This window comes from Daktulosphaira vitifoliae, unplaced genomic scaffold, assembly GCF_025091365.1.
Source record: "Daktulosphaira vitifoliae isolate Bord-2020 unplaced genomic scaffold, ASM2509136v1 Scaffold_2, whole genome shotgun sequence".
NCBI classification, from domain to species: domain Eukaryota; kingdom Metazoa; phylum Arthropoda; class Insecta; order Hemiptera; family Phylloxeridae; genus Daktulosphaira; species Daktulosphaira vitifoliae.
The window spans coordinates 10220550-10248162 of record NW_026099573.1 but is presented as its reverse complement, the minus strand read 5'-3'; the positions used below and the strand labels follow the sequence as shown (position 1 = coordinate 10248162).

The 27613-nt window shown below is 24.7% G+C and overlaps 1 protein-coding gene across 1 annotated transcript; it reads left to right on the top strand.

Moving 5' to 3' along the window:
- LOC126898678 (nose resistant to fluoxetine protein 6-like) lies at positions 1 to 27613 on the top strand. The gene is made up of 13 exons (XM_050672959.1): positions 1 to 449; positions 14839 to 14997; positions 17509 to 17732; positions 18710 to 18921; positions 19252 to 19334; positions 19592 to 19785; positions 20445 to 20605; positions 21952 to 22120; positions 22203 to 22396; positions 22477 to 22606; positions 25178 to 25367; positions 25584 to 25726; positions 26254 to 27613. Exons 1-13 carry the CDS (start codon positions 212 to 214, stop codon positions 26359 to 26361), a joined length of 2205 nt encoding a protein of 734 aa, XP_050528916.1. The 5' UTR covers positions 1 to 211; the 3' UTR covers positions 26362 to 27613.

The following is a 27613-nucleotide window of genomic DNA, read 5'->3' as shown; positions in this document are numbered from 1 at the left end:
AGGGGCACGTGTTCGATGTCAAACAAATAAAACAAAAATCCTCGAGCCGACAATAACCGAAATCCTTTCAGTTTATGATCGCTTGTTGTCGAAACGTTTTGGACTTATCATTTCTATTATTAGCAGTCTGTTAAATTTTTAAAAGTTCGTCACCGAATGAAATAATAAAACTGGATTAAAATTTGATTGTAGAAAATATTAAAATTAAAACATGATCGGGGTGTCGTTGGTGTTCGGCTCTTGTATACTATTCATTAGCAATGGAATAGGCCTAATAAGAGCTTACGACCAATGCAATTCATCACTTTTTGTTGATAACGACAGTGGTTTTATGGGATGTAATCGTATGAACAAATCGAGTATTCAACAGTTTGCGTACAAGCCAAATGTTTCGTTGAATAACAATAACATTTCAGTCCTCATGCAAGTTATTAATGAAAACTTGATAAGTAAGTATAAAAGAAATATATTTAAATCTTAATGTACATTTAGAGATAGTAATTTATTTTTGTTTAATCATAATGCCATGAGTATAGTGTGAATTGTACTTATAGAGGTAATTTAGGATGGCCAAAAGAGGACACTTTATTAGAGATAATTTCTAATAAGGATATAAAATATTTTGAATTTTTATAAAATTAAATAAAAACCTCTATAAAATTTGATCCAATCATACCTATTAGTCATTTTTTCTTTTTTAGGAGTCACTTCTGTATTTTTTTAATTTTCGTTATACTTAGCGAAAACCATTTATGTAATATATAGTCGTATATTATGTGATTAGACGTCTTATAAAAAGATTAAAACTTCAATTACATTTAAAAAAAGAGTATTATGCAGGGATTAAGGTATTGATTATTGGAGGGGGGGGGGTTGAAAACAAAATCCTTCACTCCATTTATTTGAGTAATATTTGTTGACAAGTAAAAATTTTTCGTAATAAGTGGTTTGAGCTCTTTCAAAATTTCTGATACCCACTTGTTATACAAGTTACGAAAACGAAAACTACAGTGTAATCAATACTATAAAGATAGTTTTTAAGACGTGAATTTAAATATTAATTTTGAAAAATATATTAAATTAAATGTTATGTCACATTACAGAAGAATAATCTTACTATTTATCACAATAACTAAGAAAGAATTATTTATGTTCATAATTACACATTAGGGGATAAGGTTAAGTACCATAGAAATTCAAAAGCCTCCCAAATTTTATTCTTAAAATTAATTGATATAAATAAAAACATTAAAGAAGTTTTAACCGTTAATTGCATAATTATTTATATTTAAATAAAAAATTTTTTTCATGAAAAATGAAAACATCAGAAAAATAAGAAAAAAAATTTATATGCATTTTAAGTGTAAAAATTAAACTCATAATGATTGCACTCGTATAACAATAAATATATATATTTTATTTTTTAACCGTTTGGACAGTTCTTTTTAGAACATCAATAATTTTCCTTAAATACACCAAATATTAATATATATAAACTATAATATTAATTATATATTTAAAGTATTAAAGCAGAAAAAAAAATTGAAAACATTTTTTTTTAATCTTCTAAAAACACATATCTTTTGTTTTATCTTCATACTTTTAATGAAAGTGGCAAAAGTAAATAAACATCTATTTATATAAGAATTCTATAAATCGGAGTTATTTTTCAACTTTTATTTATTTTGTAATTAATTACTTATATAACCATGAAAATTCTCAAAAAATAAAAATCTGTTTAGTTAACAAATTTAACATAACTATAACATTTTATTTCGTGAAAAAAATGTTTACTGTTGATTATACAGTTCCCATCGACAACTATTATTTATAAATTCTATTTTAGACAATAACTTTACCGAGTTTTCAAATAATAATGAGAAATTTATCCAAAATACTAATATCAACAATATAATGAGTCTATGAAAATTGTTTTAACTGTTATTATGATATTACTGGAAATTGTACAAATGCAACTTATAAATTTTGGGTTAACACTACTAATTCATCCAAGAGTAGTAAAATATTTAAGTTATAACTTTCAACACTTAAAACCTTTTACTTCTAGCGAGAGGTGTCGCCAACAACTCTTTTTTATTTAAAAATCAAATGTATCTACTAATCTACCTACCTAACCGGTACTTTTACTAATACAACGTACATTTTATTATATTGAAATTATAAAAATTAACCTAATAAAATGTAAGTCATGTGAAAGGGTAAGACCTCTTATAAAAAAGACTTTAGTAATTTAGCATCGTTATGACCTAATCAATCGTTTACAAAATGCTTAGGTAATTATAAAAATTTTTTATTGAAGTCATGGCAAAACATTTTCATTTTAGACCAAGAATTATTATTTCTATTTAAAGACATATCTAAATAAAATGTATGTGGTATAATAAAAAAAAAGTGTTTTGACTTTTACTAACTCGTAATCTTTTCATAATTACTTATTAGTTGAAAAATAAATAATAGTTTAAATTTCTTAATTATGAAAAACCAATGTCTTATTCACTATTTCAAACTTCTTAAGTACATAATAATTATTTAATTTTCTAATTCATATCAAAATTGTTCATTGAATAACATTTTTGTTAGGTAAAATAAATAAACTGCTCTATTTATTAAAACTTTAATAATTATTATTAGATATATTTTATAGATAGCTGATAAAGTATACAACTTAATTTTTACAATAATGTATATAAAAAGAACATGGTTATTCATGGAAAAAGTATGCATGCCATTATAGTTTTTTTTATTAATTTAAAAATTAGCTCTTTGATGTACATATATGGTTTTTAGATAATAGCTCATGAAAACAAAATAGTTATTATTATTTTCTATTACGATAGCGTTGAACAAGATAGTATGACCAGTTTATAGGGCGAAAAATTCAAGAATAAATCCTAACTTGAATTAATTACGAAATAATTAGTTGATTTGTGAAATATACTCACTGGAGTACAAACTGTGTTCAGACAACCATTACTTAAATAAGTGAATCGCTTTTTTAATTTCCTACAAAACAAAATTATTTGACCTGATTGAAACACTTATTACGACTACAGAGCAAGGTGTTATTTTAAATAGAAAATAACATTAATTTTAGATTACTTTATAAAATTAGTTTAATTTACTCTACACATAGGATAAAAATTTTAGTGAACGTTATCCTATAAAACCATACATTACACATTAACAGTTGCTCTTAGCATAGTATCATTCTTGGGAATGTGATATTGAAGATCTTAAAAAATATTATTTTAAGTTGAGATGTTTCGGTTAAAATTTAAGATTAGGTAAAACTGATTAAAGCTTCAGATTAATATGGCTTCAACGATTTAAATAATTATGGTGGTTCAAAATCGATATATTTTTTAATTTAATATATGTGATAATTTAATTTATAAGATGTTTATTTTTTCAATTGATAAACAATCATTGGTACATGCCAATTGAAGTGTACAGGAGAATAATGGTAGTAGTACATTTTTTTTAATTTTTCAAGAAAGCAAAAACAAAGCAAAAAATAAATTCCTATATCTTAATAATTAAAAAAAAAAATAGACGTAATTTTTTTGATATTACTACTAATAAGCTATCAAATCAAACCATATAATCAAAATCGAAAATATGGATTATTACCGATTTTTCCCTGTGCTTTTTAATTGTTCAGAAAGTATGTTTACATAATTTTTACACATTTGGAAATTCTTAAATCATTAATAGAACTGTAATCATTAGACATTTATGTTAGAACAATGATTATGGTTGATAAATTGTTTTTGTTTGCTAATTATTAATACAAAAAACTATTTTATTATAATGCATAATTTGTAATTAGTTTAATAGAAACTGTTTTATTGACTAGATACAACTTAATAGTTATTAATGGTTATTCTTATAAACACAAGGTTGATTTTTTATCGGATATATTTAGTCTCTTAAAAGTTGTGTGTATTATGTTTCATCACGCAAATTACATGGTTTGATAACATTATAATTCCATGCATTGTTAGTTAAATTTCAGTAACATACATTTAATTGTTAGTAGACTCAGATTGAATAAGTGTTTTTTAATAATAATCGAAGTCAAGGAAAATTTTGTTTAAAACTATTTGATAACATTCCTAAAATATTATTAATATGTATTTGATACTAAATATGATTACCTTAGATAACACCACAACATAATAATAATTTTTAAACGATAAAATCTTTAATTTATAATGAGAACGGATTTAGACATTTAATAATTAACAGCTCGAATAATTATCTATTAACCTCCAGGATATTAGAATAACAAAACTGATTATAATTGGATAAGTGTTAATTTTTTATAACTTTTTTTCTATTTAATCGATTCTATTTAAACTTATTTCCAATAATTGAATACTTTTAAAACAAATAAAGTAGAACTTGTCCTCAGCACCATACAGCGGTCCAAACTAAATAAAAAAAATTTTAAATTTAAACAGCAATTAAATGCAACAAAGTTTCAGTATAACCCTGAAACTTTATATTATTCATTAGAACATATAGATAATATTTCATAGATGTTTCAATATTTTGAATTCATTCCAAAATCAAATTTTTGTTCGTCTAGAATTCAGTTTTGAACCGCGTCCACTCTTTTCAAATCTAATTTTAAGCACTATAAGGAGCTTTAAATATTAAGAATCAATCTATGAGCTTTATCATAATTAGCTTGAAGAATTAATCGAAAAATTAATTAAGTATTTTGATAACCTTAATAAAATATTTAACACTTGCATTAAAGAAATAAAAAAAGGTCATAGTTTTAATAATATCGTATTACATGTTAATTATTTGATTTAATTATTGGAATAAAACTAAAAATATTTGTATTAATTTAACAAAATATTTATACTGTATAAATCTATTATTGTTTTGATACACCTCCAAACTGTTCACATTTTTTATTGTTAATTTATTATTTAATATTGACAAAATATGAATCAAGTTCGTATTAATAGTATAATGAAAACTGATCAATTATGATTAATACTATTAAAAATTAATTATGTAAAAATTTATTTTAAACTAAAAAATATTAAAATGCTTTTAACTCAAAAGTCAGTCAGATTGAGTTTAATACTGACCTTGGTAAAATTATTCTTGAAATACGTATATGCTATTTTTAATAATTTGTATGAGTTTTTTAAATTAAATATTTTTTTATTTTTAAATTAATATTTAAAATCGTATTAACGAAGTTAAAAAAACACAATTAAATTCATTGTAAAAATGTTTCAGAGTAAAATTATATAAATATTTAACGGATCCAATTTTAGTAGATTTTCTAATGGGAAACCTTAAATAAAAGGAAAACCTTCTAGGAAATCATTAGTGAAACTTATTTTTTCCAAATGTATATTTTGTGCGACAACCTTGATATGACAAACATTACTTCATAGGCATTGTGTGCGCAATTTAAAAATCATTTAAGTGTTTCGTTTTTATATATATATGCCAATTGTTAATAAAGAAATAATTTTTCAATTTTCATTAGATCAGATGGTTACTAATAATATAATATGAAAGAATTAATCTAAGAAATCTTAGATCCTTCTTTATCTAACCTTCATAATATTATTTTAATAATGTATCTTGAGATGCACGATGTATGACAACAACAATAATAAAAAGGGTATTCAAATTAATAATTGTAAACACTTATGGTGGCTTGTTATTATTAAAAATGAATCACGTTATTTAGCGATATATTAAAGTAAAGGTGTCTAAGAGTATTTAGTGATGAGTTTTGTGTTTCACGATTTTCTTTAAGATGTTGAGCCCGAGTAAGTCGTTTGTCAAGAGCGAGTCCAAGGTTTTTTATAGATTGATTTGTATAAGAAACTAAATTTTTTTTTTGAAGTTAATGCAATTTTATGAGTTACAATTTTTCGAAATCGTGTTAATTTTTAAAAGTTTTTAAGCTAAAAATAAAGGTAGTGTATTGACGTCTAATTCTTCAAACTAACCAAATTAAATTATAAGAAATTATTTTTGAAATATTAGAAATTATGATATTTGTTTACTTATTTTATAGTATCCATATGCACGTTTTAATTATATATGGATAGTAGTTTTTATATTACCACAATTGCAAACAATTCTATCGATTTTTATATTAAACTGCTTTCTATAAAACCATACTTAAAGCTGGTACTTTTTTTATGTGAATCTAAATTATAATGCGATCGTCGTGATTTGAACAAGGTCATCCAGTACAGATGTTCTATGTAGAGACTTGTGAAATGGTATAAGTAATTCACGTCTACCTACAGAACCGTAGCGTAGCCAGTGTTAGTAGAAAGTTGCATAATGTTATAAGTATTTTACAACATTATTGTACACAAACTTAACCAAGTCGTACGGAAGAAATGACCTCGTCAACATCAGTATAACCGAGATTTCGATTGTTTAAGTCTCCATATAATAAATTGAGGCTTAAATAATAATTAGCATAATATGCTAATTATTGTTGTTGAATAAGGAATTTTATTTTAAAGTAATTTTGTAACACTTACATACTCTAGATAGCAGTACTTTATTTTTTGAAGTGCAATATAATCGTACAATTATATTATATTAATTATTAGTTATATTCACTTAGTGTTTTTAACTAATATGACAATTTCTCAAGAAAGCAATGTATAGAAGGAAATAGAACGAATGATTTAACACAGGTCAATGAATGGAAGAGTAGTTTTCCTTGAACGATTTAATATTTACTATAGTATTTTTATTTCACTGCTATCATCGATGTTCCATAATTTATAGATATATAGTCTGTATACACATTGAGATGCAATAATAAACATTAAAAAATGCACCTAATTATCAAAGATGTGAATTAATATGAATAAGTATAATAAAAATTAACTATAAATTTGTGGCTAAAATTGTTTAAAATTAACCGGTTTGTAGCATCGATATATTTTATTTTACTTTACATTAACCACCTCCTTGTAAACTTACAATAGATCCACGTCCGACTGATATGGAAATATTTTTAAAAAAATATTGAACATAAATCGTATCACAATAATATAAATATCATCAGAAGATATTCTGACTCTACATCCTCCCATCGCTTGATGCGCTTTTTATTCTATATTATAATATTTCATATTTCGGGAGTGGTTCGAAATAGCCTACCCGAAAATTTTTAAGAGAAAACCTTAATATTAAATCTAAATCAAAATCTACAATTATTGTCTACAAATTGTCAACCAAACATTTTAATTTTATTTCTAACAATGATAGTTAATACTCAGATATCATATTATTAATGACAATAAACACAAAAACTAATGATTTCATTATATTTTACTTTTAAGTTAACAATTATTATTAGCTTTCATTTGAATTATAGAGAAATATTACTTAATGATTGAATATTTGTATACTTATTGGTCTAGTGGTGATATGAATTACGTATAATTTATAATGTAAATTTGAAAACTTATAATAGGAAAAAAAAACAGTTGACCTTTAGTTACTTATCAATAGTATTAATACCAAAGAATATTAGGAGTGCCAAAGTACATGTAGCCATCCAGCCTATAATCTTAAATAATATTCACAATATTGTATCAATATAACCAAACAAAACGCCTGATAATAATGAATGATGAATAATACAATGCCTTGCTGATGCTCTAGGGTGCTACAATAAAAAACGAGATGGGCAGCTTTACCGGATAGTGTTTTCTAGATTCACGCTTTTTCTAATGGACATTACCAAAAATGACTTAATATACATTTTAGCTTCGATGCGAAGCTGAGAAGGTATTAATTTTACCATGATGTGTTTATTTTTTTTTTTATTTTTTTTTTTATTTTTTTTTTTTTTATTTTTGTGTCTGTCACTACTTTTTCTCAGCTCTCACTGGACCGATTTCTTTTAACAATACGTCAAAAGATCACAAATTGTATCTAGTTGAAGACATTACCCTTAAAAATTTAAAAATTTTCCCTCGTTCCCCGCAAATGGGGGAAATATCCAAAAAAATTACAAATTTAAAAATCGACAAATTTTGTCATTTTTTTCACTTTTTTTTCTTAAAACTTCCATAACTTTTTCAAAAATCAACAAATCAACATAATTTTTTTTTAAACTAAAACCTTAGATATTTTCCTTTCATTTGATATAATTTTTTTGAAAATTTAACACTTAACCTGCTCATGGGGGGGGATTTAAAATTGCAACTTTTTTACAAAAACTAACTTTTTCAACTTAATTTTTGAAAATGTTCCGGAAATACTGCGTCCTTTAAACATATATCAAATTAAAGCTTATTTTATGTACTATAAAATGAAAAAAAAAAATTTGTCCCGACACTTTATCTTCTGCATGTAAACGGTTGCCGTAGTTAAAAAAACACTATTTTTGTGTTAAAATTTTCGATTTTCAATTTTTAATTTTCAACTTAAAAATGCTATAACTTTTCGAAAAATGCATGTATCAGCACAATTTTTTTTTTTCTAAATACATTATAAGTACATCTTCCATTTGACATACTTTTTATTAAAATTAGACAATTTCCCCTTATATAGGGGGGGTTCAAACTTTGAAACATTGTATAAAAAATAGAACTTTTTCAACTGAACTTTTGAAAATGTTCCGGAAATACTGCGTCCTTTAAACATATATCAAATTAAAGCTTTTTTTATGTACTATAAAATGAAAAAAAAAAATTTGTCCCGACACCTTATCTTCTATGTGCAAATGGCTGTCGAAATTATAAAAAAAATGTAATATTTGCGATAAAAATCACCTTTTATAACGATGTTTTTTGTACTTAAAACTGCCATAACTTTTTCAAATATTAACTAATCAAAATAATATTTCTTTATATTGAAACCTTAGGTAATTTTCTTTCATTTGATATCATTTTTTTTTGAAAATCTAACACTTATTCTGCTCACAGGGGGGATTTAAAATAGCAACTTTTTTACAAAAACTAACTTTTTCAACTTAATTTTTGAAAATGTTCCGGAAATACTGCGTCCTTTAAACATATATCAAATTAAAGCTTATTTTATGTACTACTAAATGAAAAAAAAAAATTTGTCCCGACGACCTATCTTCTATGCGCAAAAGGCTACCGTATTTAAAAATATGCTATTTTTTATTAAAATTCTAGGTTTTGTATTTTATTTTATTTTAAAATATTTTATTAGGGGAATAAACTGACTTTCATGAATATTATATAATTTCATTGACATAGAATAAAGTTCATAAGACATATGATATTATACTTATTAACATTTTTTACTTTTTTAAAGTCGAAAAAGTAATTTTTAAATTTGAGTTAGCTTAAATAGCCAATTTTATCATGCAACAAAAATCAACGAATAGTTGCCGAATGGGTAACACCTTGATCTTTAACGCCTAGGGTACGAGGTTCAAATCCGTTTGTGGCTTCTAAAATTTTGCATTTTTTTTTTGAGTTAGAATAGAATTTTCAAATCATTTGATATTTATCTCATTTAGATTCAATAATTTCAATAAATATAAAGGATCTTATCACTATAGTCTCCCCTCGTGAGAAGAAATTGATATTCATGTTAATATTATTTTACTATGTGGTTCTTTTTCTGGCTACGATTTATTTTGCCAACCCTCACTAGACCTACTTTTTTCAACGATACGTCAAATGATTCATTTAAGTTTATGATATTTAAGTTAATGATTAGTTTAAGTTATTACTCTTAAAAATCAAAAAAATATTCCTTATTCAAATAAAAAGTAGCTTAACTAGATTTGTCCATACAAACAATTAAAATCATTAATTTTTAATATTCTTAAATTATTTATTGTCGAATTAAATTTGATATGATAAAAGTATTCAACTACAAAAGTAAATAATTTTACTTTATAATTTATTAATTTTTTAACTCTATTTCTGTGTGCTACTACCAGTCTATAATATGCCAAATTTTTTAGTAATATTTTGCTATATAAATCATAAATTTAAAAAAAAAATGATTTTTAGTTTCACCTGAAGTTAACGATGGAGTTTTACAATTATAATTATATTTTTGATAATATGCTCAATTGAGTAAATCTTTTTAACTACTTTGGTTTGATTGGTTCATTTAATTAAAGTAAATTATTAAAATTAATTAAGTTCTGAATATTTCAATTGCAGAATTTTTTTAAACACCAAAAGTTATTAGGATATGATTACTATTCTTTCTATTTCAGTTATCTATTACGATAAAAATGTAAAAAAATCGAATTTTTCTGACAAATGTACTGTAATTAGTAATTATAAAATTTCCAGATTGCATATTAATCTTAAAAATTTCATTTTTTTCAATTTAATAATGTCAATTTCAAACTTGCAAGTTGAACTATAAGTTATGGTAACAAATTCATTTTTTAGCTTCGATGCGAAGCTGAGAAGGTATTTTTCATTAAAACTTTCACTTTAAAAGACAATAAAAAATAGGTTCAAAATGATTACCTTTAACATATTAAAAATCAAAATCAGTATTAATTTAATACAATTTTTTTTGTTCTTAATTATTTTTTTTTATATGTAAATACTTATTTTTTAATAATAAGTAATAATATTAAAACTTAGAAGTAATAGAAAAAGTTTAATTGCACATTTGAAAACATCACGAAAAGTTTATTTAGAAAAGTATATTTTTTTTCTGATGAAAGTTCCTTTTGTTTAGTGTATTTATTCATAAGTAACAAAATTTTTTTATTAAAAAGTATTGCATAAATTCCTTTAAATTTGTATACGCATTAAAAGTATATGAATATACAACTCCTTTTTATTTTTATAATATCTCCGTAAAAATTACAATATTATATTATTGAATACCACTTTCATACTCAATTTAATTACTGTAATTATTATGTATTCATATATTATAGTTATAAATCGGGGTAAAATTAAGGGAATAAGTGTTATTGTTGTTTTTGAAATAATCTACCAATTTCATTTTTTTCTATTTAATAATATTTATTTCAAACTTGCAAGTTGAGTTAAAAGTTATGGTAATAAATTCATTTTTTTTTTATTAAAACTTTCACTTTAAAGAACAAAAAGAAGTAGGTTCAAAATGATTACTTTTAACATATTAAAAATCAATAATAATTTGAAAATAATTAATTATAAAAATTATATAATATATAATTAAAATAATTACTAATCTGGATATAATTAAGGAAATAGGAGTTGATGTTGGGTTGGGTTGGTTACATTTTTAACTTTATAATGCTATAACTCATTGAAAAGTGTACGAATCAACACAATTTTTTTATGAGAAATAATATTTTTTAATAATCCCTTTTTCATTCGACATACTTTATCTTAATCAGGGTATTAATAAGAAACTAGCAGATAATGTAGCTTTTGTAATTATCCACCAATTTCTTAGAATTAAACACTATCTACTGATTTGCATCGAAGCGTTTCTTATGATAGTGATTTTAATCACTGTCAGATTAAATCTATACTGGACCCAACTATGCAACATCCCCACTATGCCGCGACCCCACTGTGCTAGGTTTTTTTTTTCGAATAATAATTTTTCAATAATATTTTTTAATTTTTAATTAGAATAATATATTATTAGGATAATTTAAATATATTATTAAACAGCTATTATGAAGCAGGTATTGGAACAAAACCGGTTCTTCCCCAGTAATTTTTAAAATTAATTTTGCTATATTTCTATTATGCAGATAGAATAAAAATCATTTCTTGAAATAATCTATTTTAATTATTATCTCCGAAAAAAAGTAAATTTGTTATGCAATAATATTAGATCTTTTAATTCGACTTATAATGTCGAAAGCAAAAAAAAACCTTATTTTAATTTTGATGTAGGAGTTTACCAAAAATGGTTAATCTTAGTAAACATGGCCTGTTAATCACGTTCATTGAAGAGACATGACTACTTCGTGTTTTTTTATATTATTGACCCATTTTTAACAATGACGATCAATCGGAAGTGAAGGTCATAGGCATATTAAGGTTTGTTTCGCACGTATGTCTGTCTGTACATTTCAAATACAATCTAAAGTGTATGAATTTAATTGTATTGATCAAATATAATTTTTGTAATTTCTGAAGTTACTTTCTATTTTTAAAATTTTCAATCAACATATTATTTTAATTTAATATGCCATAATATTTATATTTATAATTTCTTGTACATGTGTATTTGATGTTTTTTTTGACATTAGTAAAATTTTTTTTTTTTAAATATAATTAAATAAATTGAGTTTAACGTAATTTATTCATAAATTATCTCACAAAAATTACTCTTTATAAATTAAACGGATAAAAGTGTTTCATAAAAACACGTTTATGCAATTGCTTAATATTTCATAGATCAAAAATGCATAATTAAACAAAACCCATTTGCAATTTAGGAATGTACCTATCACTTTTAAATAAATAGTCAACATAATTAATACGTTATTAAATTTTTAGAAAGTATTTACTTATAATATACATACAAATAGTTCTTGTTTTGCTTTTGATAATTAGTTTTGTTTTGGTAAAACAATATTTTAAACGATCAATAAAGAATATTTTTTTTATACTTCATTTTATAAGTAATCGATAAATTATTAGGAATATTTATAAGATAAACAATATCAATATTTTGTAGGTAACCCACAAGGAAAATTAAATAGAGTTTATTGGAAAAAAACTTAAAAAGACATATAAAGGTTTTAATTAGGAATTTTTATATTTTAAAAATATTTTACTTTGTATCACGTTGTTTGGCTGACAATTGAGATTTCACTATTTTATACTATCAAAACTAATGATTTTTCCATAGTTCTTTAAAAATTATGAAATAATTTATTCTAATCTATTCCTACTAGTTTTTAAGTATAAAATTAAGTGTTACATCAATATAGGTTCAAACTTCATTGAATTCAACTATTATTGCGGTTTTGTATTGGCTTAAGGATAATGTGTTTATTGACAATTTTAGCTGCTAAACGATTAAAAATAAATAAAAAATAAGTTGTATTAAAAAAGATGATTATTGAGTAATATTAGGTTATTTTAATTAGATCCATATATTCGAACACTTTTAATTTAATAAAATATTTTGCAATAATCTGATCTTACACGTAATATTTAAGCCTAGTTTTAGAACTATATAGTATTAGTAACATAGTTTTGGTTTATTTTAGGGGAAATCTATCCTCATAATCACCCTTATATACGCAACTATACAGTAGCATAATTTCATTAGAGTATTTTTTAATAAATTTTGATAAATTGTTAAGTTTATTTTGAAACTATGTTAAGTACTCTGCTGCTATACTGTTACTTTTATATTTAACATATTTGTCATGCTAAAGAGTGTTTATGATTTTGCAACGATGATTACAAACATTGTATAATATAATAAGATTATAATATGAATTTACTAATTATGCTGAAGTAACGACTATGTTGGGTGAACTTAACTAATAGTTTGGTGTCTTTTGGACAAGCAAAATACAAAATGACAATTGCACTATTTTGTTAAAGTGATTTGATATTTTAAGTTTAAATTAAAAATAGAATATTGGCATTTCAAAACATAGACAATAATTAATTAAATTATTTTTGTTTTCCATATTACAATATCTAATTTTTAATCGTTTAAATTATTTATTACTTGTAAAATTTATGAAATTGAGTTTTATGATATTAGGTATTACGTTAAGATAATATTACACTCTCAAAAAAAATGTTCGGATTTCCATATACATGCATTAGAAGTTTTTAACGCATACAAGGGAACATTTTGATAAATTAAGACAAATATATTATATTTGTGTACGAAATTTTGATACTTTATGTCAAAATTACGCAACTTGTTTATAAAATTAATATGCGTGTTAAAAATATCATACTAACTAAGATTTTTTGGATCATTTTTTACAGTGTACATAACAAGTAATAATATTATTATTTATATATTTTATAAAATATAATTGTTATTACATTTATTAAAATAAAATACAAGAATTGACAATAGGATTTTTTTGAAATTTAGTAGTTATGGAATAATTAATTAAGATATACTCCTCATTATTCCTTTATGGTAATTGTTTATCACATTAACACTGTTGTAAATCTATTTTAGTATTATCGCCGTAATAATTTCAGTTTTGAGAATATTATTCCAATTGGTTTTATTCATTAATCGCGATTTTGTGTTAATTATTTTAATCAATACTATTATATTTTGCAATATTTTACAATATTGATGATATTTTACCCGTCAGCTAACTGCCGACAGTTTGAGAAATACATTTTTGAAATTAAAATATTTTTATTAATACTTTTTGAAAATTTATAAAATAAAAATTCCGTCATGCATCAAGGTATTGCAGTAAAAAATGTATAACAGTTTTCATTTAAATTAAAATAAGTGCAGAATCTGTACTGGAGATATAAAAAATGTAAATATAATCGAATTAAGTTATGTCGGTTTACACTTTAGTAAATTTTCATCATAGCTTTGCCTAAAAATAAAAGATGAAAAAAAAATTCATTACTTACTTATTTTTCTCTAATTTAGTTAGTAAAATTTGAAATAGGCCTTCTATCAATCAAATATCTATATGTTAATCGATTTAAATATATTAATAATTATTCGTAAGACTTAACATGTTTTTATTAGGTTATTTCAGTTTAAAAATATAATTAGAAAGGAGATTATTGTAAATTTTATTGCTAAACAAGTTATTTGGTGACGGAAAATTACATTACACTTTTTAATGTTCATTGTTCTAATGAGTTACAATTTATGATTTTCCAGGGCAAGAGGCTGAAACTAATTTACACTCTTTGACAGTGCAAAACTTGATTTACGCAATTCCACCTATGGCACTGGTAAACAGTACAAATGTATTATGTAAAAAACATAGTCAGATTTATTTAGAAGAACTAGAAAAGCTAACAATGTGGGCTTTAAAAAGTAAGTGTTTGAAAATTAAACAATATTTATCTATGGACGTACCTATAACTTATTAATTGGTTACGATTTACTAGTCTTATATATCCTTATATATCAAAAAAAAAGCTTATCATATTATTACTTTTAAAAATAAATTGTATTAATTGAATCATAATACTTTATATAAAGATCCCAATGTAATATTTGTAATACGAATAAAATTTGTGTTATAATTTACATTGGTAGCTTCTGTAAGTTAATTAACTTTGTTTTAAGTACATGGCAATTTTTTACGCAAATTATCTACAATTATTGCTATCATTTCATCGTTATTAAATTTAATTACTAAAAATTCGCGTTTATTTTAATAGTTAATTTAAAATTAAGTGACTTCTAAAAATAAAGTGAACTATAATTTATGATATGTCACTATTCAAATTTAAAATTTAAACTCACATTTTGAAATAAAAAATAATAATTTTAGCTCATTCAGTTCTCTTGAATATTTATTTAGTTAACATTATTTACTACATACGTCATATTCGATGCATATTACAAAATTCAGTTATAGTTTATATATTAGAATTTCACTTATAACAAATCTTCTGATGGACTTCACTTTTTTATCTCCTCAATAGTAATGTCCTCTGTGTGTAATGATTTTCTTTTTTTTATATAACTTTGTGTAGCTGTAAAACTCAATTAAGTTGAATTTGCTTGTTTTTTTCGACTACTGTCAATAAACAGTTAGGTCTATATAAATATTTTACAGACTCATCTGATGAGAGACATTAAATTTGCCTAGTCAGAAAAAAACATCAGGTGATTAGTCAAGTTGACCTCAATAGAAATTGTAATATTACATTTTTAGAATATAATATTAAGACGCTTTTCTAATGAAAAAAGTAATTTCTTTTAAGAATCTATTATTCTAGTAACTTGATAATTTTATTGCGTAATCAGGTTCTGTTTAGCGTTTTGCTAATAATAATTACTATTACTCAGTTTCAAAAATACGTAAAATATATATTACAAAAATTATTACGTTATTTTTATCTATATTTCTTTCGAGTAGACTCAAATCATTTTCTGAGATTTCATAAACAATTTATAACGATTGTTATGACGCATGTATGACGAACTTGATCTTTGTCGTGATTTCAATTTTTATTCTGTTATAAAAGCTATTATTGTTGTTAAACTTATATTATATTATAAAAACACATTATTTGATGTACAAAACGTTTTCATTTACATAATTTAATTGTTTTCACAATTTTAGTTAATAGAATTTCCTGTACTGCAAAAAGTTATGTTTATTTAAACGTTTAGACCCAAGGACTCAAATATTAAAAAAGAAGTACATACATTTTATAAATAGCCAGACAACAATAAATTTATAGCACTATAATTATTGTCTTATCTTTTTTTACTTCAGAATTAATATGAATTACGCCAAATGCCTATGCTATAATAATAAAAATATGAAAACTAGTGAATTAATCAAATACCATAAAAATCATTTGTGACCTTGTTGTAATCTTTATAAGAGAAATAATATAATAACAGAATAAGAAAAATGTTCATTACTATATGTCTAATTATATTTAATATTGAAATCAACAAGATGTATACGAGTATTTTCAACAAATTAATGTTCTTTTGAGTTTTAACATCATTAAATTATTTTTCAAAAGATACTTTTTATGAAGATCTTAGTTCTTTCGATTTTTTATTTTTGAAATAATGACTCAAATGTTTACCAATACTATGGTTATTTGTTGGTTTATCATTTATATTGTAAGATAAATTAAAAACAAATGTTAAGTGATAGCTATTTTCCAAAATGTGTCTTAAGTTTTTAAAATATTAAATAATCGTTACTTTTAACACTTCATGATTTTTTTTATTTTAAAATTCTAGTAGCGCATTTTTTATGTAGAGAAAAATACAAAAATGCTTTTTAGTTAATTAAAAAGAGAAGTCATTAAAAGTAAGACAAATATAATAATGTACTTGACCTTTTCTATCAAAAAACATATTATAATGAAATTTTACAAACCCTATGATATTTAAGGTTCCTAAGAACATTTATCACTCTTTTATGTCTTCCAAAAGTAACGAAGGCCATTGTATTTTCGTACGCGGAAGTGATGACTTTTAATTGAATTTCCAGCACGAATCCTAAATTTATGATTGATGCACAAAAAAAAAAAATTATTAAAGAATAGAAAAAAATAGATTTCTTATGTAAAAACCGAAAACAAAATATAATTTAATGTTATACCAATCATTTTATCTCTTTACTTATATAATATGAATTCTGGGATTACAAACATATTATCGTTATGTATAATCTTTAAAATATCCTGAGAACTTGATAAATATACTTTACCTAGTATATTATAAGTGTATAGACGATGATAATTATCGGCAATATCGTTTATTTAACTTAACTATGCCGTTAAGAAATATTCAAGGTTACTTGTTTTGAAAGAGGTACTTGAATGTATTTTGTTTTTTGTTTTTTAGTGTACGATTCATCAGCGAAAGTGCCATCAGGTATATTGAACGGTAACATCAATCAATTTGGCGACTTCGATCAATGTTTGAACGCCAACGATCAAAGTTCAGGAATACAAGGACAGTATTGTTTAGCCTATGTGGAAATGGATGCGGCAGGTGATAACGAGAAAATAAAAAATATAATAAAGCTAATGCATTCGCATTCAGCATTTCGCAGCCGTTTAGAAGATGTAAGTCAAATAATTTAGGTAAAGTGAAGTGGGGTAAATATAAACGAATGGTGTAGTTGTAAATTTATTTTTCTCTTAAAATATTTAACAGATTTGATTTTAAATTGAAAAGTTTTAGTCCTCACTTGACTTTAAGGATTAGAATAAGATATGAAATTATATCAAGAAGTGCATTAAAACCTAAGAAATAATAAGAGATGGACTAAATTGTTTTTGTGTCCAAGACACGGGCAAAGAATATTGTACAAATAATATTAGAACACAATATATAGTACTTTGTATCTCGAGCTTTTTTATCTCACTCCACCTCTGGATATAGTTTTTTGTATTACCTTTGGTAATTGTTAGTCCTCTTGAATATATGAAACAATAAGATTTATAACAGTTTAAATAAAAAATATATTTTATCAATTATAGTTCTTAGAACTTGTAAAATAATTCACAGTATGTACTATTTACTATATGAATTTTTCATTCCAATATAGATTTATATTATAAATTCATTAATAATTATTCTAGTCAAAATTTTCTCTCTCAAGGTTATTTAGAACCGTATTAAATAATTTGCAAAATTATTTTTTTTTCAAAGTTCCTATGAAATTTTTATCGATATAGAATCTAGAGGTTTCTTTGTTTGGGTCACTGAACGGTGTACTTTTGAAATAAACTCTTACAAAATCTGCCCTGAATAAAATTTGACATTGGCGGTCACGAGCAATATGCGCGACGTTCATTGTTCTTATTTGGACCACAGATTCGTTTACCGTATCAGCGATGTACAATTGTACCTCGATTTATTTTTTATGTCAATGTCAAAATCATGCAAGAACTGCATGCACAATTATATACCGAGGTGTAATATAGTGAAGGCGTATACAATAATATAGAAATCGACGACATATTTATTATGATAAAATCTTTTATATATTTTGAAACGTTTTATTGTATTTCTAATTTTTAAGTGTTTTTTTGTATAGCCTGGTCATCGAGTTCCTAGATTTTCTACAATTAACTGGGCTATTTGCACTCCTGCCAGTTGCTCACCATCGGACATCGAACAGGAAATACATACATTATTGTCTAAATACGTCAATACCAATGAAATCAGATTCCGTCTTAAAGTAGATCCCAACATGTGCCAAACTCTGAGGAAATCATATGTTCCAACGACTGGCTCTTTGATTGCGGTGTAAGTATTTATAACATAAAAATTGAAACTAAATTATAACCAAAGGGTTTTGTACAAAAACAATGTAACTCCATTTTATGACAATTACAAACAAAGGGGTTTTTAATTCATACAAATTATAATATATAAATATTCAGGAATGAGAATGTGTTTAGATGGTCATGTAGGAAATATGAAATTTTAAATATAAATTAATGGTATGATTTTTATTTAAAAATGTCTATTTTTATAGATTCGAGAAAATAATTTAAATGGAGCTGTATTGAATTAAACTGAGCTCTTTAGTTATAACTATATAATCAAATGAAATAATATATTTTACCATTGCAGTTTGACTTTTGGCGCTCTATTTGCAACAATTGCATTATCCACAGTGCTTGATTTGCTCTCTACAAGATTACAAGAATCAAAAAGTAATTTTTTTTTTAAACAAAATTCTGAGAATGACAATATTTTGTCAAATTAAAAATTCTATTAATATCGTATTTCCCTTTATTAACAAAAAAAGTGTGTTATTATTTGATTACATTTTTAATGTCATCTGTACCTAAATTTATTTTTATTCTTTAGTCATGATTTTAATATTAATGATTCAAAATTAATTAGTAGAACTATTTATTTAGAGAAATTTGAAGATGTAATTTATTAATGAGAATATTTTTTTTATCAGGTAGTCTTTCAAAATTCATATATTCTTTTTCACTAAAAAGAAATATACTTCAATTTATCAACTTAAATGAATCACCTGACTCAATAAAATCAATTCATAGCATTCGAGCCATAAATGCTTTCATGCTATTAGCGTCACACAAATCAATGGCGATGTTCTTCAACCCTTATTCTAATAGAACACAAATGGCAGAGGTATTTGTTTTAAAATTTAGTACTTTAATTTGTATAGGGTAATGCTTGTATTACATGAATATTAAGTATAGGAGATTAGGTCATTGCCTATAACTCAGCTGTCGTTACAACAAGTGAAGATAACTATTCCACTCAACATACTTTAGGTGTTATTATTATTCATCCTCGTCTCTTTATGTAGTTACGTTAAATATATAAGATAATATTGTCCATCGTGTTTTTGTTTTTAAGTGTCATAACTCGCTTTTATGTATAATATCTTCTTTTCAAAATCATTTGGAAACTATTCAAATCAAAGATGTTTAACGCATGAACTTACAATATAACTGTCTTTTACTAATAAGTATGAACTTTTTTAGTACAATTAACTAATTAATTTTACATTGAAATATGCTAAAAAAAAACACTTTACTTTAATTTTATCTAACAAACTATCGATTATTCTATCCTATGGAATAAAAGAAGACAGTTGAAATAATATTGATGTTGCTCTTAGTAATCGATTTAACTTGAAAATATCTTACTCAACTATAAATATTTATTCTATGGAATTAATTCTTCGCCCTAAGTAACCCTTAGGGTGGCGGTTTCAATTTCCAAGAATGAATTATGCATAAATATGATTATCTGACTAATTTTTAAATTATTTGTTGATAAAGAAATTGGGAAAACGTTGGACGGTATTAGCACGCGCCGCAAGTTTGTATACGGACCCTTTCATATTTATGAGTGGAATATTGACGTGCACTACATTTTTAAGACATTTAGAAAGGAAAGGAAAAATTAACATACCCAACGAATATTTGTCCAGATATGTAAGGTATTCTATTCGTATGTTAAATTGGTTATTTTTAAGGGTAATGTATTAACAAAACAATAAAAAATAAATACTGTCATGATTAATAATTAAAATTTGATCTAATTGAATCTGATTGACGTCAGCACAAACATTTTTTTTATACATAATTGAAATTCACGTGTAATTCATGTAGTAATTATTATCTTCTCATATCCGCTTTATGATTAAATGGTAACTCGTATATTTATTAAATTGTTCTTAAAATATTAATACGTTTGATGGTTTTATACATCATTCATACATTTTTACTAAAATATTACATTTTATCTGATGTATAAAGTGGATTCTTTCACTCCTTATGATGTAATTATTTTACAGTTAAAACAATATGAATTATTCATTGTTATTATGCATTTATTAGTCTAAAGTTAGAGTGCATTCAAGGTAAAGTTCTATGTAATTTATACTCAACAGAAGGTTAGGTAAAATGATAAGTTATGTAAGAGGATTCAGACTTAATTGATATCTTGAGTTTTCCAAAATATAACAAAAAATGAATATTGTACAAAAAATTAACTATTTGTACTAAATTAAACAGTTTAAATATAATAAATATCGTAATTAATTAATATATTTCAAACAAAACAAAAATTATAAAATGTTAGGTGGCTATTTAGAAAAATTGTATGAATAAAACTTTTTTCCTCAAAATCGACAATTAACTATAGTAAAATTACAGTAATACATTTGACATTGATTTAATCAATTAATTGAAACGCTTCAATGTCAATAATAAATCATTACTATCATATCATTCTCAGTTTTATATTTATGGTAAAATTACTATTGTAAAAAGGCTAGACATTCTTAATTGTAGGGTTCCTCAATGATATTTCCCATATTATTTAAGTTACGTTTTTTTGTAATTATTTCGAAAGTCACGTACTTCCGTAATTATTAAGCACTACAAACAATTTTTTTGTTGTTGTTTTGTTCGTTGAACCTTCTAGATTTCCGTTGATCATCAGTTTCGAATTAGTAATTTTATAAGGTTTTATTGAAAATCCATAAGAGAGTTTTAAGCTTTAAAACGGGATGTTCAAATAAAAAGAGGCTATGGAAATAAACTGATATTATTTATAAATTGAGCCCGGAATTATATGCGTTTATATATTTTATTAAGTTACTCACTACACCATTAAAAATAAGTGCACACTCTCTATTATTTCAAAGATCCGGTTCTTTTTTATTCTTTTCAGCCTAATTTTTTTTTTGTTCATTCTGGACTAGAAAAATTTAATAGCTCAATTGTTCAAATAAATGACATAAAAAATCAATTTCGCAAACAGTTAACTTAATATTTACAGATTAGTTCCTACGATGGGAGCAATTATATTATTTTGTACGATGATCCTACCAAATTTAGGATCGGGACCGCAATGGAATCTCGTGGTTAAACAACATGCCGATATTTGCGAGAAGTATTGGTGGAGAAATTTCTTATTCATTCATAACTTATTTGGATTCAAGAATGTGGTAATTATTATTGGCATGAATGAACTATGTTGGAACCTCTTCAATTGTTAAAGTTTAACGTTATTTTTTAAATTCATGTTAGTGTTTGTCGCATACTCATCACATAGGTATCGATTCTCAACTTTTTGCTCTGTCTCCTCTGTTGGTTTGGACTTTATGGAAATGGCCAAAAAAAAGCCTAGTAGCGATGATAGGGCTCGCCGCTTTTTCTACCGGTCTGCGATACTACGCGACGATGACAAAAAAACTGAACTTGTTCATAAACTACAGTAGTTCGTAAGTGAAATTAATTAGAATAAATACTTCCAGTTAAATTAAATTTTTTTTATTACAATTGTTTTCTTTTTTTAATCTAGAGTGTCAACAATGTACGATACTGCAGATTTCTCATATGTTTTGCCTACCCATAGACTTACAGTGTACATAATGGGTATACTCTTGGGATACTTATTGAAGTGTGTCGGGCCAAACTATAAAATGAAAAGCGTAAGTATATTAGAACTTATATACTTACGTTAAGCAGAAATAATTTAAATTTAGTATACTTGCTAACATCAGTTTAAGTCAGCGCAAAGACGTGGTGAAGTAGGCACAGATCTCGCGCTTTATGGATCACTGTGTAAAGCAGTGGCGTAGATTGGATTTTGTTGGAAGGGGTTCATATAAAGAATTTTTTTGTTACCCCCACAAAACGAAAAACAATTTTATCTTTATCATCAATAGTGCAACTAGAGCAAAAATCAAGGGGGTGCTGATAATACTAATAAGTCGTGAGGTATTTGCCCCTTACACCTTCCAATCCACCACATTAATATAGTCGGCAGTATAATAATATAATGTATAAGAGCTGCATTAATGATGATCGTTTATGGATAATAATAATTTATTTGATGCCCTGTAGGCAAGAACGCTTGTTAAATAATTACACAAATAAAAATAATGACATAATAAACAAAATATTACAATCACATTACATTATTTGGGAAAATTACACTAAACAGTATACTTCAATTTAGGTATATTATCAAAAAAAAAAAAATCAAAATTAGGTAGATTATTCGAAGTTGTTGCAAAGCGATTAAAATGTTCATTGAAACTATAGTTTTGACAACGACTATTGTCATTAAATAAATAATTATTACGTAAATTAAAGTAGTAACATAAAACCATACTTTACTAAGAAGTTCTGTACATTTTATTATTATTTAAATTAAAACCAAAATAAGTCTCATTTAAATTGCGTCTTACAATTATTGTTTCCAAATCTAATAATCGTGATAATTCATACACTCAGCATTAAGAATATTTAATTTATAACAAATATTATGTAAATAAATATTTTGAAGACACTAAATTCGATATCAAATTAGACTGAAAGGATTTTACAAGATTGAACCATTATCAACTTTCGATCAAATTAATGATAAGTATAATATTCTTAAACTGAATATTACTAAACAGAAAATAATTACGCGTTATAAAACCCAATATATTCAATGCTTTTAGTTAATATGTTGAATATGAAAATTAAATGATAAATTAGACGATAAATATACGTAGATAGCTGTATTATAACCGAGCAAACGATTGTCGTCAATTGATGGCTTTATATTGAAATGACCCAGTGTACTCAAAATAATGATATTGTTTGCTACCATAGTAGTAATAATCTAAACGTAATATAGATAGGAAACTATAATTTATATAAAAAAAAAACTGAAATAAATTTTAGCTTTGATGCAAAGCTCAGTAGGTATTAATTTTACCATGATTTGTTTTATTTTTTTTGAGTCTGTCTCTACTTTTTTTCAGTTCTCACTAGATAAATTTTTCTCAACAATACGTCAAAAGATCACAAATCGTATCTAATTGAAGAAATTGCCCTATAAAATTGAAAATTTTGGCCTCGTTCCCCGTAAATAGTGAAAATTCCATAAAAAATTTCGATTTTTAGAATCAGTAAATTTTGACATTTTTTTTTCTAAAAATTGCCATAACTTATTGTAAAATGAACAAATCAAAATAATTGTTTTAAATATTGAAACCTTAGATATTTCCCTTTCATTTTATATAAATTTTTTGAAAATCTTACCCTATATCTGCCCACAGGGGGATTCAAAACTTCTTCAACTTAAGTTTTGAAAATGTTCTGGAAATACTCCGAGTTTCAAACATATGTTAAAATAAAGCTAATGTTAAATACTATAAGTTTAAAAAAAAAAATTGTCCCGATGACTTACCTTCTATGTGAAAATGGTTGCCGTAGTTAAAAAACTGCTATTTTTGTGTTAAAATTCTTGGTATTGTATTTTAATTTATTTTAAAATACCTTATAAGAGAGTACACTAATTTTCATGATTATTATATAAATCTAATTGACATAGAATATAATATTAAGCTTATTTCAATTTTTTTCTTTAAAGTCGAAAAAATTAATTTTAACATTTGAATCAGCTTAAATTGCTAAATTTATCAAAAAACGAATGCGACGAACGTTTGCCGATTCAGTAAAAATCATTGCCCGTGGCAACGATTTTTTTTTCAATTTTTCCTTAATTCATTTTGAGTTAGAATTTTGTTTTTGAATAATCCACTAATTTCTTAAAATTAAACACTATCTACAGATTTGCATCGAAGCGTTTCTTATGATAGTGATTTTAATCACTGTCAGATATCTTCTATACTAGTCCCAACTATGCCACGTTCACTTTGTGTCGCGACCCCACTGTACTACTTTTTTATAAATGAAAATACATAGTTGAAACTATAGATATTAAAATTAAAATACTAAAACCTGGGGGTGCTAAAATTAAGTCTGAGAGTAATTTGCTTGTTAAATATTTATTGAGTTATAGAAGATAGAAAATATTTGAATAATTGGTTATTTTCTCACTTTAAAATTTTGTTATACATAAATAAACATAATTTTCTAAAAATTTGGGAGGTGTGTACGACAAGTTTTAGTGGTACAAAGTTTCCAAATTACGCCTACGAAAAATTTCTTATTAAAGTTTCAAATTATTTTATTTTATTTTTAATATATAATACTTTGTTTAGATAAACATAAAATTAGGATGGATCATAGCCATTGGATTTTTTTACCAAGCATATATTGCTCCATCTAAAATGGGTGACATGAACTATGTATACAATGTCATTGACGCTGCTAACTATGCTGCATTTGCTCCCATTTGCTGGTGTATTTTCTTCGGTTGGATCATATTCATATCGCACACTGGCAATGGAGGTAAGTTAAAAACACATTTATTAAACACCTATAAGGATCAAAATTCAATTTGGCTATTGATTTCCTACTATAAGGTTATTTGATTAGTTATTGACAGATTAGTCATTCTGTTGCCACTCCCGTAGTTAAGGAAGACACACAACAATGTATTTTTTTATCATTCTTCAACCTTCGCAAAACATGATTATTAATTTACAATAAACTTGTTTTATGTAGGTTTAGTGTCCGAGGTGTTTTCGTGGAAAGGATTCATCATTTTAACACGGTTTTCATATACATTCTACTTGACGCAATTTCCGGTATTTTTCTACAATGTTGGTAGTAATAGGGCGCCTCTTGAATACAGTTTTGGTCTAATGGTAAGTAAAATAATTTCCCATGACACAAAATGTTGATATTTGAACTTTTGAGCCTTGTAGTAAGTGGTTTACATTGTAATTTTTCTATGAACATTTATAAAAAGTGTCGACAAAAATCAAATTCCATGTTATTCTATTAGTTAATGTATTTATTTTCCTTCCTTTTAGTTAATAATAATTATAGGTGCTATAGGTGTATGGAAATGAATGTTGAAAGACTAAAAGGTAGAGGAAGACCAAAAAAGAGATGGAGGAATGTTATTGAATGTGATATAAAGACGGCTGGCTGATGTGTGTGTAGATGATTTGAGAGATAATATTAAGTGGAAGTTTGGGATAAGGTTGACCAACCTTAGGTAGTTGGGATAAAGACGATGAAAAAGAAGAAAGAAGAAGGTGCTATGTGTGTTTTACACTTAATGTGTATAAGTTTATAATTATACACAGAACCAAGTTCAAAAGTAGTTTGCTTGAACAGCAGTTATTAATTACACATGTCTCTATTTTAAAATTCGTTTTCTTTTCAGTGTGACATTCACGAATTTTTGGTGACAATTTTCGTGTCCATTGCATTGACAGTGGCCGTTGAAATGCCATTCAATAACATTAAGACTGCTTTCATAAGGAAATCGTGAAATTATTATATGCCTACCACAAACACAATATTTCTATTGGTTGTATATTGTTTAAATATCCTCAAAAAGAATTCTATATTCTTTGAAAAACGTGATAGTCCGTAAAAGTATTATTTTGTAGATAAATAGAATCTTTTCGAAGCGTATTGATATTTTATATTAATTAGTTAATTTATACGGTTTTAATACTGTTATTTCTATATTGTTAGTATTTATTGCATTTTATAAAAATCATTTCATCTTTTAGATTATAGCAAATTTTTGTAAGATTTCCTTAGAATAGTTTATTTTTTTTTTTAGTACGACTTGTGATATAAGTGTATTTACTTTTCTAATAATTAAATGTTGTATGTGGGTACAAACAAATAAACTATAAGAACAATAATGAGAGAATGATTTATTCTAATATTTGTACAAAAAGTGTTGCTTATTATTCTAGCTATTTTTTATCATATTATAATTTTTATTTTGCTATTTATTTATATTTAAAGTATTACTGTTCAAAAGGCACAATGTCATCGCTATTGTTTTGAAGTTTATATTAAATTTATGCCCTAAAACAGTATTCGTGGTCAGCATGTGTATAATTTTAAATAAAATTTCTAATTTGCCAAGTCTACTCATTAAGAAATTATTTTTCTCTAACTAATATTGATAGGTCATTCGATATATTAGCAATTTATTTTAATTATAATTTTCATTTAGCTTAATTATAATTATCCATTAATAACTATATAATAGTTTATTTTTGGCGTATTCGATAGTAAATACATTATTCTAACATATTTAACACCTGTGTGACTACTATTATCTATGTTATTGTAATTATAAAATATATATGGTTTTTCGACATCAGTTAATTTATAAAGGACTAAAGCAAAAAACCATATAGTAAAACCAGTTTAAGCGTTGTAAATTAATATATTTTAGTCGTAAACAGTTTTAAATCATCCTAAAATTGAGTACTAAATATAACGTGACTTACAAATCGTTTTATTAGTGAATTTTGTTTATTATAACTATTTTATCTAATATTCGACTAAATTTAGCTCATTATTTTTCATATAATTTATGAGCACATTTCTACTATTTTGTTTGTACCTATCATACATTAATATTATTTCCTACAGGACATAAAATATTATTTTTTATGATAATGAAATTTTGTATGACACGATATTGTAAATATTTTTTTTCTTATTACATTACAAGATATATAAGTATAAAAAAATAAATTAGCAGGTATATGTAG

Excerpts from the sequence above, each read along its gene's own strand:
- LOC126898678 (XM_050672959.1), top strand. The coding sequence starts at position 212 with ATGATCGGGGTGTCGTTGGTGTTCGGCTCTTGTATACTATTCATTAGC. Across the intron at positions 22,607-25,177 it reads CAAACTATAAAATGAAAAGC|ATAAACATAAAATTAGGATG; the intron begins GTAAGTATATTA and ends TACTTTGTTTAG. Across the intron at positions 25,727-26,253 it reads AATACAGTTTTGGTCTAATG|TGTGACATTCACGAATTTTT; the intron begins GTAAGTAAAATA and ends TTTTCTTTTCAG.